The following is an 11,925-nucleotide window of genomic DNA, read 5'->3' on the forward strand; positions in this document are numbered from 1 at the left end:
AGCATCTTTCTTTTGGTTTTGGTTTTTTTTTTTTTTTTCTGGCTGTATCACTTGGTCTAATACCCCACAACTGTCACTGGTGTCAGTCCGTGGGCCTGTGCCCTTTTTGCCCCAGGAGAACGTGGCCACTCATTGACAAAATCCGAATTCACCTGCTTTTTGGATAAACATGATGTCCCTGCTGTCTTACTTCTGGGGGTGATTTGCACCGACAAAGAACCTCAAAGCCAAGGCTGGCAATTGCTTTATTAATATCGAGAGGACATCTCCATCACGGTGTTGGTTTTCTGCAAGACTAATGCCCTGGTCCTGTCCCTTGCTTGGGGTCTGGACTGTCCCTGTCCCCTGCATTGGGCCATGGGAGCAGGGAGTGAACCCGGCCAGCTGCAAGTCAGTGGCACCATCACACAGATGGGCTGAATCCTGCCATTTTGGGGCTAACAGCTAGTGTTGGAGGCTGTCTGCCCAATCCCAAACCCACCGGGATCTTCCCATCAACATGGGGACACATCTTGGCTTGGGGCTGGGTGGTGAAAGACCTGGCAATGTCCTGCTTCTGGATGGGGGGGTTCAAGGGGAGGTGGCTGGGGACAGGGAGCATCATGGCTGGCGGTGGCAGTGCCTTGGGTTGGGGGCAGCTATTCTGCCCCCAGGAAAAGGTGAGTTTTGGGGCAGCCTCAGGGCTCCCAGGCCTCCGGACAGTCAGCCCCGATGCTGTCGCTGGACGGTGCCTTCACCTGGATCAGCGGCAGCTCTTTCCTCTGCATTTCGGAGGCCTCTGGTGGCCGGGTCCCCCCCAGGCAACCACCAGGCATGGGGGGCTTGCTGGCCCCGCTCTCCTCATCCTCTGTCCCCTCCTCCTCGATGCAGGCCACTGACTCGGGGTCCTCGGAACGGTTGGGATGAGGGGACGGGAAACCGCCATCCACCCGGGGATGCCGCAGGTGGGGATGACCTCGGCTGCCCCGGCCGAAGTTTTTGATGCTGATGGCGGGGGATGCGGCGGCGAAGAATCGGCTGAGCAGGGGCGTCTGGATGCGCGGCACGCTGGGAGAGGCCTCCGCCGGCTGGCTCTGCTCCGCGTCCTCGCACATGCTGGGGGAGCATGGCGGGATGATGGGGACAGGCTGCCATCCTCCGCAGGGATGCCCAGCGCCCCTCACCGCCTCCATCCCAGTGTGTTTCCAAGCAGGGAGCGGCTCCGGGAAGCCACATCCCTGCCCCAGCAGCTCATCCATCGCCCAGTGCAACCCCAAAGCTCACAGGGAATGAGCAACGTGCTCCCGGCAGGGGATTTGCTGTTTGCTCGCTGTAACTGGGCCCAGGGGGGGACGGGGGGGACCCTGAAGCGCTCACCCTCTTTTTCCCCAGCCCCAGGTGGGTGCTGTGCACTCACCGCATGTCGAAGGTGGAGCCCAGGAAGGAGGGCTTCAAGGTCTCAGCAGCGGTGGCCGTGGTGTAGGGGGGCTGAGCCGTGGACTCGTTCCAGTATTTGTCCTTCACGGCCGGGGGCAGGTTCTGGTACATGTCATCCACGGAGAGCAGGGACACCTGAGCACAGCGAAGACAGGGGACAGGGGTGGCTTTCTCAGAGGTGAGGGGCTGAGCTGCCGGGCTGCTGAGTGTCCCTTGGGGGGTTGCTGACCCTGCCATGGGGAGCAGACGTGGAGGGATAGGGATGGAGGGACAAGGTGCAGCCCTGCTTCCTTGAGTGGGAATCTATTTTGGACCAGGACCTGCGTGGCCAGGAGCAGGGCTGGGGGGCGGCAGGCCACAGGTCCCACTGCCAGGGGACAGGGATTTCCCTGTGCACTGATTGCAGCAGCCCCCAACAAAGTCAGCCTGGGGCAGGACTCACCTGCAGGTTCCTGTCTATCAGCTTGTTGGTCTCAAAGTCATCATCATCTTCTCCGAAAGGGTTAATGATCTGCTCTGCAACCTGGGGAGGGAGGGGGCCAGGAGAGACAGGGGAGCAGGGACAGGAGCACATTCCCACAGGACTCTCCATCCCTCAGTCCACTCATGGGGCACATGAAATGTGCAGCCTTGGAGCTCCATGGTGCCCCAGTGTGAGGGCTGGCCTCAGAGGACATCCCCAGCAGCAGCCAGTTGTGACGTAGCTGGTGCCATGCCCTGGGCCAGGCACCCCCGCAGCCCAGGGGGGTGCTCAGGGCCACCTGGCCACCCTTAGCCCATAAAGCAAAGCCCGTCTGCATGGCCAAATCTCACCTTCAGCCAGCCAGCGTAGAAGAAGAACTGAAGGAGGGTGGGGAGGGGGATGTACATGTCCAGGTCCCCCTCCTGCCCCGGCTCCAGCGGCTCCAGGAACTGCCGCCCGATGAGGCAGAAAGTGAAGAAGGAGTAGACGGCGATGGTGACCACCTGCCGGGAGTGCGGGTCAGCCCGTGGCGAGGGTGGGAGCCGAGGGGGACCCTCGGCACAGGAGCAGCGAGGATGCGAGAAGCTCAGCAGGTCACTGATGCTCTCGTGGGCTTAAGGCTAAACCCCGCTGCCCCACTCCCCGGGCTTCTGCACATCCCTGCAGGGCTGTGAACCCACCGCCGTGCCGGATCCGGCACCAGGTTCAACAGAGGAGTAAAGTGCTTTTAGGAAGGGAGGTAAATTGTTCCCCATCAGGGTGCAGGGAGGAGACTGTGGGGCTCCTCTGCCACTGTGGGTGGAAGGAGCTGGGATGTGGGTTCGGGGAGCCCACGGGTGGGTACCCACCTGCGTGTACACCAGAGGGATGCTGATCCAGTCGTAATGGAACAACATGCTGCACTTGGCCCGGTAGAGATTCAGCTCCTGGGCAGGGAGGACAAGGACGGGTGACCCAGGTATCAAGCGAGTCCCCCCCGCAGAAGCCTGGTACCCCCTGCGCACCCAGAGCCAACTCACGTCCATGAGCAGGCGGAGGGCCACGTCATCACGGATGCGGCCATCCCGCCTGGCCTGGGCCGCCAGGTTGGTGAACCAGACGCAGGGGATCCAGTACTTGTTGAAGTCGGAGTGGAGGCTCTCGAACTTCTTGCGCTCGTCCTGCGTCATGAAGCCTGCGGCAGGACAGAGGCTCAGTGCCACGGCCCCCATATTAAGGGGGGAGACTCCTTTTGGGGTGGGAACACAGGGTTTTCCAGGTGAAACTACATCCCCTGGAGACAAGCTGTGGGCAAACGGGACGCGGGATTCTGGGGGTGAACATACGTGCCAGGATGCCACCCTGTGTGTGGGGCAGTTTGGGGCAGGGATGCTTGCAAGGATCCCCAGCTCCCAGCACATCTGGTGTCAGGGACACATCTGTGTCCCCCAGCTCTCGCCCCACATTGCAAGCCATCACCACCCCCAGGGTTTAGCTCCTCACCCGCTTCCACCACGTGGTCCATGGTGGGGAAGCGCTTGAGCACCCTGGTGCTGACGGAGCGCAGGATGAGGACCGACGACAGGTTGGCGTAGCGGATGAGGGTGCGCCGCAGGATCCGGCCCTTCTCATCTTTTCCGTGGACGTTGCTGGAGATGACGCACATGAGCTGGTCGGGCAGGGGGATGCTGGTGTACTGGGCCCACCACCGGTTCACAATCAGGGTGACGTAAAAACCTGCACCGAGAGATAGCATGTGGGGGGGCTCGGTGTGACCAGGTCGGGGGTTGAGGCGGGGACGAGCCCACGCCAGGAGAGATGCCATGTTTCCAAGGGTGACAGATTTCTCTGTGGACGGGAGATAAAGCACATGTTGTGCTTCCCTTTCAGCTGCCCTCCCCAGGGATGGAGGTGGGGATGTCCCCAGCTCTTCCCTGCCCTGGGTGCGGGTGGCAGAGGGCAGGACAGCCATGTCTTGTAGGTAAGGTGCCCCTTTCCTGGGCGTGGGGAAGAGGGTGCGGAGTGGTCCAGGGGAAATCACAGTCTCAGGAAATCTCCCTGGCATCCCCAGGGCAAGGGAACCATGTTTGGTGGCTCCGGCAGCCAAGTGCCGTTCCTGGGGTCCTGGGCTCCCCCATCCCTTATCCGATGGTGTCCAAGGGATGTTTTGGCATGGAGTCAGGATGGGCAGTGGGGGCATCCTCAAGCCACCAGTGCCAGGGGCAGCAGGGGACCCACGGATCTGGGGACGGACCATACCTAAGACGAATGACATGGGGATGAGGTCCGTGGAGCGGTTGCAGTATTGAGCCACCTTGGTATAGATGCGCTTCTGCTCCTCGGTCAGCAGCTGCCTGCAGCCGAAACACAGTGGGTCAGGGACACACAGCAGGGTCAGGGACAGGAGAGGCGTCGGGGACAAGCAGCAGGGTCAAAGGCAAATGGTGGCTGGGGCACTGCCTTGGACCTCCACAGAAAGCCATTGCCTGATTCCCCTTCTCCTTACCCTCCTCTGCCCACTCCCACCCTCCCTGGAGGAGTCCCCTGGGCTTCTCCCCTCCCGTGGACCCCAGTCCATGACCGAAGGGGCATCTCTGCACGTCCCAGTGGGTCCCCAGGGAGGGACACAACCAGACCCTGCTCACCGGTAGACAAGGCTAAGCACGGCGTACAGCACCATGAAGACGATGAACTCCTTGTACAGCAGCTTGTAGATGCTGCCTTTCCAGCGGAACAGCAGCTTGGAGAAACCCCCGAAACGGGAGTTGGCGACTTTCAGCGTGTAGGAGATGGTCATTGCGGCTCAGCTCTGCACCTTGGCGGAAAAATCCTTCTCTCACTGGCTGCTGGCTAAACTGGGGAGAACTGGGCTTCCCACCACCGTCCAGGTTGCAGGACCTGGGGACACGCACTCGCTCCCACGCCAAGCACTAGGGCCCATCAGCAGGATCGCCCACGCAGTCACCCTGCCCTTCCCACGCCTGCCACAGCCGCTGCCCGCTCCCTGCCTGCACCCTCCTGTCCTCCCAGCGCCTCTTCCACCTAAATACCCCGCCAAGCCCTCCCCATGATGGATTGTGGCTGTCAGACGCAGGGAACAGGGAACTCTGGCTCGGTCACACCTCCCTGCCACTGGCCATGACTGGAGATTTCAGTGGGGGCTGTGGGTGCTGGAGCCAGGGCCGGGCAGCACCCAGCGGGGGCGGTTTGGGTTGTTTCCCTTTGCAGCCACGGCAGCTGAATTTAGGTTCTGTGAGAAGGAGGGGAAAGGAGGGCTGCATCGCTCCCGGCAGCCCCGGGAACGGGTCCCTGGGGTGCACAGGCAGAGCCAGAACCCAGGGGTGGCGGCGGGATATTTTTGGAGCACGGGTGAAAAATGCACCCGTCACTGCCTAAGTCCTCGCTGCCAGCAACAGGCAGCGCCTGCAGCCGTGGGGAGGGATGGCTGACCCCCGCCTGTCCCACCTCGGCACTACGGAGCTCCTGGTCCCTCTGTGTTCCCAGGGGAGAAATTGGAGATGGCATGAGCTGGGGCACGCCAGGATGCCCTGGCTGCTGTACCTGGCGGGGGGGGTGACGGAGGCATTTTAAAGGCTGGCACCAGGCCACTTTCCCAGGGCCTGGGAGGGAGCGGGAAGGGAAAAATTCCAGCAGGACATAAACCAGTGGGAAACATCCGTGAGTGACAGCAAGACATGCAGGGAAATCATCCTGTCCTTGTCCCCGACCCATGCTGGGGCTTGGACTGAGACTGAGCACTGCCGGGGCTCGTGGCTCGTCCCGCCGTGGGCTGCCGGAGGCCATGCCGTGCTCCGCAGGAAACGCTGCTTCCTTTACCGTCCGGAGCTCCGCGTCCTGCCCTGCCTGGCTCCCTCCCTTCCTGCCCAGGCACAGCGCCCAGCCCAGGCCTGGGATGGCTCCAGTGCAGAGCAGGGCGGCCACAGGGGCTTCCAGCCTGGGAAATGTCCCCTTGGGCAGGGGGGACAGGGCTCAAGGGTGCCCGCCTCCCCCCATCCCTGGAGAAGGGCTGGAGCACCCATGGGTGAGACTTGCCGGGGGGGTGCCTGTGCAGGGAGGTGATTTAAAGCACCCGCAGCCTTTGCCCCATTCCCAGGAGCCCCACAAGTCCCTGCCCCGTCCAGGAACCATGGATTTTACAGCAGGCTGACACCTTCCCTGGCTGGGCTGTAAATCATAGCGCAAGGCAGAGGCTCCTCTCCCCACAGCCAGTGCTCAGCTCAAAGCGAACTCAGGCTGCTGGGTGAGACCCACACCAGGGCATCACCCAGGGCATGGGAGGGGACATGGGATAAGAACCAAAGCCCCCCACCCCTGCAGTCCCCCGTATCCCATCGGTCGGCTCCCCACCACCCCAAACCACGCAGACACAGGGATGGAGCCGCACTTCCAGGAGTAAAATGATTTATTTCTTACTGAGAGCTGGATCCTACAGGGCTTGGCAGCACGTTGGGCAGGGGAGGCTGCAAGGGGCCCCTCCAGTGCCTCCCTGTGTGTGTGTGCACCTTGCACACCCGCTCACACCCACCCACGTGCAGTGCCCACACACGCGTGTGCACACTCGTGCAGCAGCACACGTGCACCGGCTGTTTCAAGCCCCCGTGCCATGCAGTGGGACACGTTGGGATGTGGGGTGGGCAGCAGGCAGGGCCACCGTAGGGTCCCTCTGCCAAACCCAGGGCACCCCGTCCACGCGTGACAGCCCCTGCAGACCACATAGGCAGAGCTATCCCCATTTCATATCCCCAGACCCTGTTCTCTGCGGGCTGGGGAGCAGCAGGTCCGTGCCAGATGCCATCTGGCTCCCATGAGAGAGGATGGAGGCCCCGGCCAGTGGGTCTGGCACACACACTATTGTCACCTGGTCCCCAAAAGCAGTCCCCACTGCCCCTCTATGTCCTTCCTTGGGCACTACCAGCCCATGTCTCCCCAAAAACTGCCAGCCTGTGGCAGGGTCCCTGGTGCCCGAAACACCCTCGCACTCCCTGCCCAGCTGCAGCACATGGCAAGCGAGGATCACATGTGGTAGCGCAGGGGAAGGGATGGGAATTTGGGGGTGCAGCTTTGCAAACAGCCACTGTAAGCCACGGCAGGACAGCTCGTGCCTCTCCTGCTCTGCTGGCTTTCACTACCGCCCGGCACCTGCCATCCTCCCGGCATGTCCCAGATACAGCCCGAGACCCAGCATCAGTGCAGGTCGATGTTCTCATACTCCAGGTTGTCTGAGTCCTCCAGCTCGATGCCGGGTACCAGGTTGTAATAGTTGGTTGACTGACTCATGTAGATCTTCTCCCGGTCGGCAGAGTCCTTCAGGACTTCAGTCACACTGACAGTGTCCACCTCTGGCTCGCTGCCCCCCAGCTCCTCTGCCCTTGGTGCCGGGGTGTCCCGCTGCCTGCCTGGCCCTGTGCCCCACTGCCCTTTGTGGGCTGGCACCTGGGAACTGCTTGGGGATCCCACCTGGATCTCCACCTCCTCATAGAGGTCCCTGCTGCTCTCCAGCGGGTCCACGGAGGGCTGGAGCAGGACCCGGCTCCCCAGCAGCACCTTCTTCTCAGTCTCGGAGGGGGCAGCAGGTAGCTCGTAGGGGACGTAGTGGTGGGGCTCTGCAGGCACTTGGGCATTGCCCCTCTCTGCTGTGGCTGGATGGCTCTGGGACCTGCTCTGAAGGCTGTAGTTGGTCTTTCTCTTCCGCCTGCAGAAGCACCAGGTGATGCTGGCGAGGATGAGGAGAGGGGGCAGGCAGATGAAGAGGGCGGTGAGGCTGTGCGAGGGGCACAGCTCACCCCGGGGGATGCTCTGAAGGTCCACACCATGGTACCGCTCCGGTGTGTGGCAGATAACCTCAGTGGCCAGGCTGGGCCAACCCTCCAGGTTGCTGAGCAAAGTGCAGCTGCAGTCCCAGCTGTTGTTGGAGAGCTGGAGCTGGAGCAGAGACGGCTTCAGGAGGCTGGCGGGAAGGAAGGTCAGGGCATTGAAGCCCAGGTAGACCTCCTGGACCTGGGTTGATGCCTTCAGGAAGGACCCGGGCAGCTCCTGGAGCTGGTTGCTGTCCAGATGAAGGACCCTCAAATTAGGGGCATCTTCCAGAAAACTTCCAGGTAGACTTTCCAGCAGGTTGTGACTTAAGTGCAAGATTTCCAAGGCACGGGGGACTCCCTGCGCGTTACTGATGGCCGTGATGTTGCAGTGCGAGAGGTAGAGCTCCCGCAGCCCCCGCACCCCTACCAGCATGCCCCAGTCCAGGTGGGTGATGTTGGAGCTGGTGAAGTTGAGGCAGCAGCTCTCGGGGAGCGGAGCCTCCCGGAAAGCTTGGAAGTCCATGGGCTCCGAGCAGTTGCAGCTCTGCGGTGCCGGGTCGAGGGCAAGGCCAGCAGCGAGCAGGAGGCTGCCCCAGAGGGACACGGTCCCCAGCCCAGCGCCTGCGGGGAGAGCAGAGGGGACAGGTGACCCCCCCGGCAGGACCAGCTCTCCCCTTGCTCCAGACCCCCACGGCGGGGGGGTGAACCCCACTGCTCCCCCTCCTAAGGAAGGGACCCGAGTCCCCGCAGCCCCCTCGGACCTACCTCCCGCCCCCCGCCAACCCGGGGCTGTCTCACGCCCGACGTCCCGCTGCTCCGTCCGGCTGCCCACGGGCAGCGAGCGACCGCCGGGGCTGCGCTCGTCCCCACGCCCCCACCCCCGGCTCCCCCCGGGGTGCCCTGCCCGGCCTCACCTGCCGCCGCACGCCCCATCCTGCGGGGCCGCTCCGCCGCGCTCCCCGCCGGGCGCGGCCACCGGCTCCGCCTCGCCGCGGGGCGGCCCCGCCGCTGCCCGCCCGCCCCGTCCCGGCACCGCCTCGCCCCGGCACCGCTGACCCCCCGCCCCCCCCCGACTTCCTCCGCCGCGGGCCGTGGTCCCCCGCAGCCCCCTGTGCCCCTTCCCCTCGCTGGGATCCCGCCAGCCACGGACCCTCCAGCCGCACTGAGCGGCGGCACCCCCCAAAATACGCTTGACACCGGTCCCCTGCAGTCAATCCGCCCGGTGGCCGCCCTTCCTCTGCCCCCCCACCATAAACGACAGCCCCCCGTCCTTTCCCCATCCTTCCCCACCCCATCCCCCAGAACCAATGTACCTTCCCAGCTTCCCCCGATCTCCACTCCGCTCTGGCCCCCCCCAAGACATAAATCCTTCCAGCCACCTCCATACTCAGCATCAGCCCCCCAAGCCCCTGGAGAGGGGCTAGGCTGGCTTCTGCTGTGTTCTTCTCCCTCCTGGGACGGGAGAAGGCTCTGCCCGGCTGGTCCCCACCTCCGTGCTGGGCGTGCTTGTAGAATGGGGATCAAAAGGGCCAGCTTCTCTATCACTGGACCCCTTGCAACTTCCTTCCATCCTACACAAGTCCCGGGCTGGGAAGGAGGAGCAGGGTCATTCACACACGCTACAGCCCACAAGAAAAGCAGCGCTGGAGAGGGGAGCTGTGTTTCCACCCTGTGAAAGTGCCTGTGTGCTCACCGCGGTGTGAACTGGGTAAACCGAGGCACATGGTGTGATACCAACAGTGCTTTGCTTCAGTACTGGTAGGAAGTGGGTGAGATGAGACCTGGCCTGAGTGCACGTGGGGTGCTGTGGTGCCGGAGCCCAGTGGGGTGCCCGCAGTGGGGCAGGGCTCTGGTGGTCGCTCCTCAGCCTAGCTCAGGGTGCAGAGTGCTGGGATACCCTATGTGCTGCCTATCTGGGCTGCCTCAGAGGCCTGGCAAGCTCAGCACACCAGTAATAAAAGCACTGGGTTGTTTCAGGCTTCCTGGACCATGCGTACTATCCTGAGGGATGCAGCAATGTTTAAGAAGGCACCAGGCTTCAAGAGTTTCTTCCCTTGATTTCACCCCTTGCTCGTGGCTCAAAACTGGCGCCTCGGGTGCTGCTCTCACGTCTCAGCTCAGGGATGCTCCAGCCCCCAGTGGGAGAGCAGCAGCTCTCCTTGGCACGGACCGATCGCCCACGTCCCATGTGCCCTGCTTGGGTCTCTCCCAGATGCACAAAACCCCGGCAGAGGGGTGGGTTTCTGGCAGGGGGACCTGCCCCATCCTGCTGCCTCTTGAGCAGCAGGTTTGGGGCGCCGGCACCTTGCGCTGGTGCTGCAAATGCTGCAGCGACTAACCCTGAGGCGGGGATTTCTGCTGAGGAGCAGGGATAGGACGGAGTGGGGAGGGAAGCAGGGCTGGCCGAGCACTGGCTGCTGGGGTGGGACACAGGAAACGGCCATTCGGGCCCCCGCGGAAGGGAGGTGCCGGCAGCACACCGGGCTGGGGGGGTGACAGTTGCCTCCTGGGGTGCCCTGGAGACGGTCACACAGCGCCAAGCTGGAACCCATGGTCTGGGGCTTGCTAACACTCTGCTTGGGGTAAAGCCTCCCCCGCTCCCCCTTCTCTGGGGCAGCAGCTGAGCCAAGGGCCCCAAGAGCAGGAGATTTCAGAGGACTCCCTGAGCCTCCGTGGGCCAGATCCTGCCTCCCAGGCAGTACCTTCCAGCACTGGCGTTTTAGATACCATCCGAAATCCAAGTGCTTCCTTAATCCAGAGGGATCTGGATCCTTTTATCTCCCCCTCCAGGCAGCTTTACCCAGATGTGCAGCTTCCCCTCGGCACATCCCCAGCCACTCGCTGGGTGGGATGGCCTCTGCTGGTTCTGGTGCTGCTGGTGGTGCTGGTACTGGTGCTTCCCTCCCAGGCTCAGCTGAGGGACCAGCCACCCTCTCCCTCCTCCTCCTCCTCCTCCTCCTCGGCGGCTGCAGCCCTGTGCTTTGCAGAAGCTCACCGGGTGCAAGTGCCGAGGGAGGGGAAAACCCCGCTCCCGAGGGGGTCAGGGCTGTCACCCCAATCCTGGGGATCTACCCTGCATCTTGGGCTATGAGAGTGGGGGACCTCAGGGGGAGCCAGGCTGGGGCCAGGCCAGGCTATGTCTGCGTTTTGTGGAGGATGTAGATCCCACAGCCTCTCTGGGCTCCTGTAGTATTTTAGCATGCTCACAGGGGAAAAAAAAAGTTTCCTAGTGTCTAGATGGAATTTCCCTTGATGCAACTTGCGTCGGATGCCTGTCCTCATTTTGCTGTACAGCTCCCCAAAGAGCCTGGCTCCTTTTTCCTGTAACTCCATCTAAATAGCTGCAGGCAGCCGGGAGATCGCCCCAGAGGCTCCCCTTCCCCAGGCCAGGCAGGTTGTTGATGTTAAACCACGCTTCCTCCTACGGCCCCAGCTCGGTGATGGGAAAACCCCTCTCTGCAATGCTCTGCATCACCGCGGACCAGAGCTGCAGGTGGAGAGGGGGCTGCTCCCAGGCTCCATTCTTTTTGGAGAGGAGATCCCCCAGCCCTGGTGGGATATGGGCTATGGGGTCCATCTGTGCCCCCAAACCCAGCCCAGGAGCTCACCCAGAGCGAGTGAGGAGCAAGAGCAGAGCCGGCAGCTCTCGGCCCTCGCTGATCCCTGCTGCGCCTCTGTGGGGGACCCCGGGGCAAGCCCCGTGCAGGTCGTCCCACCACCCCCAGGCAGGTCCCCTGGGGCCTCCCTGCACCCCTGGGTGCCTCCACCCCTGCGCTGCCTCCAGACGCTGACTCAGCTCTGCTCTTGGGGCCTCCGTCGGAAAACCAGCATTGCCCCGTGACGCTGCCCACGCCTCGGGGAGCCCCGGGGCCCTGGTGGAAACAGGCAGCTTTCCCCCCAAGGGGCAGCAGCCTCCCTGCCGGCTCCCGGAGCATGTTTGCTGCCAGGTGGTGGGTTTGCACACATTTCCTCTGCAAAAGCTAAAGCTGGAAACTTGAGAAAAAAGCAGACAGATCCGGGTCGTTTCCTCCCTCCCTACAGGCAGGTTTGCTCACTTTTCCTGCAGCGAAAAAAGGGGGTTCATTCACACCACAGGGGATGTGCTGTGAAGCACGGGACTGTTTGCCTGGGACTACTCATGCAAAACCCTCAGCATATTCAGGAGCAGATCGAGCATCAGTGACCAGAGCCCTGAGCTGCCCCGGGGAAGCAGAGGTGGAGCAGAGTGGGGAAACTGAGGCACAGAGC

At 62.8% G+C, this 11,925-nt stretch overlaps 2 protein-coding genes across 2 annotated transcripts; both read right to left on the bottom strand.

Moving 5' to 3' along the window:
• Positions 1-677: 677 nt before the first annotated feature.
• BEST4 (bestrophin 4) lies at positions 678-4,655 on the bottom strand. Its single transcript, XM_054212120.1, has 9 exons — positions 4,504-4,655; positions 4,118-4,212; positions 3,362-3,595; positions 2,899-3,053; positions 2,728-2,805; positions 2,230-2,382; positions 1,859-1,939; positions 1,397-1,551; positions 678-1,095 (listed from the first exon to the last, which is right to left on the bottom strand). The coding sequence occupies exons 1-9, from the start codon at positions 4,653-4,655 to the stop codon at positions 678-680; spliced, it is 1,521 nt and encodes a 506-aa protein (XP_054068095.1).
• Positions 4,656-6,277: 1,622 nt separating this feature from the next.
• On the bottom strand, positions 6,278-8,678 carry LOC128913954 (chondroadherin-like protein). The gene is made up of 2 exons (XM_054212358.1): positions 8,592-8,678; positions 6,278-8,298 (listed from the first exon to the last, which is right to left on the bottom strand). The coding sequence occupies exons 1-2, from the start codon at positions 8,608-8,610 to the stop codon at positions 7,064-7,066; spliced, it is 1,254 nt and encodes a 417-aa protein (XP_054068333.1). The 5' UTR covers positions 8,611-8,678; the 3' UTR covers positions 6,278-7,063.
• Positions 8,679-11,925: the final 3,247 nt, after the last annotated feature.

Source organism: Rissa tridactyla, chromosome 8 (assembly GCF_028500815.1).
Source record: "Rissa tridactyla isolate bRisTri1 chromosome 8, bRisTri1.patW.cur.20221130, whole genome shotgun sequence".
NCBI classification, from domain to species: domain Eukaryota; kingdom Metazoa; phylum Chordata; class Aves; order Charadriiformes; family Laridae; genus Rissa; species Rissa tridactyla.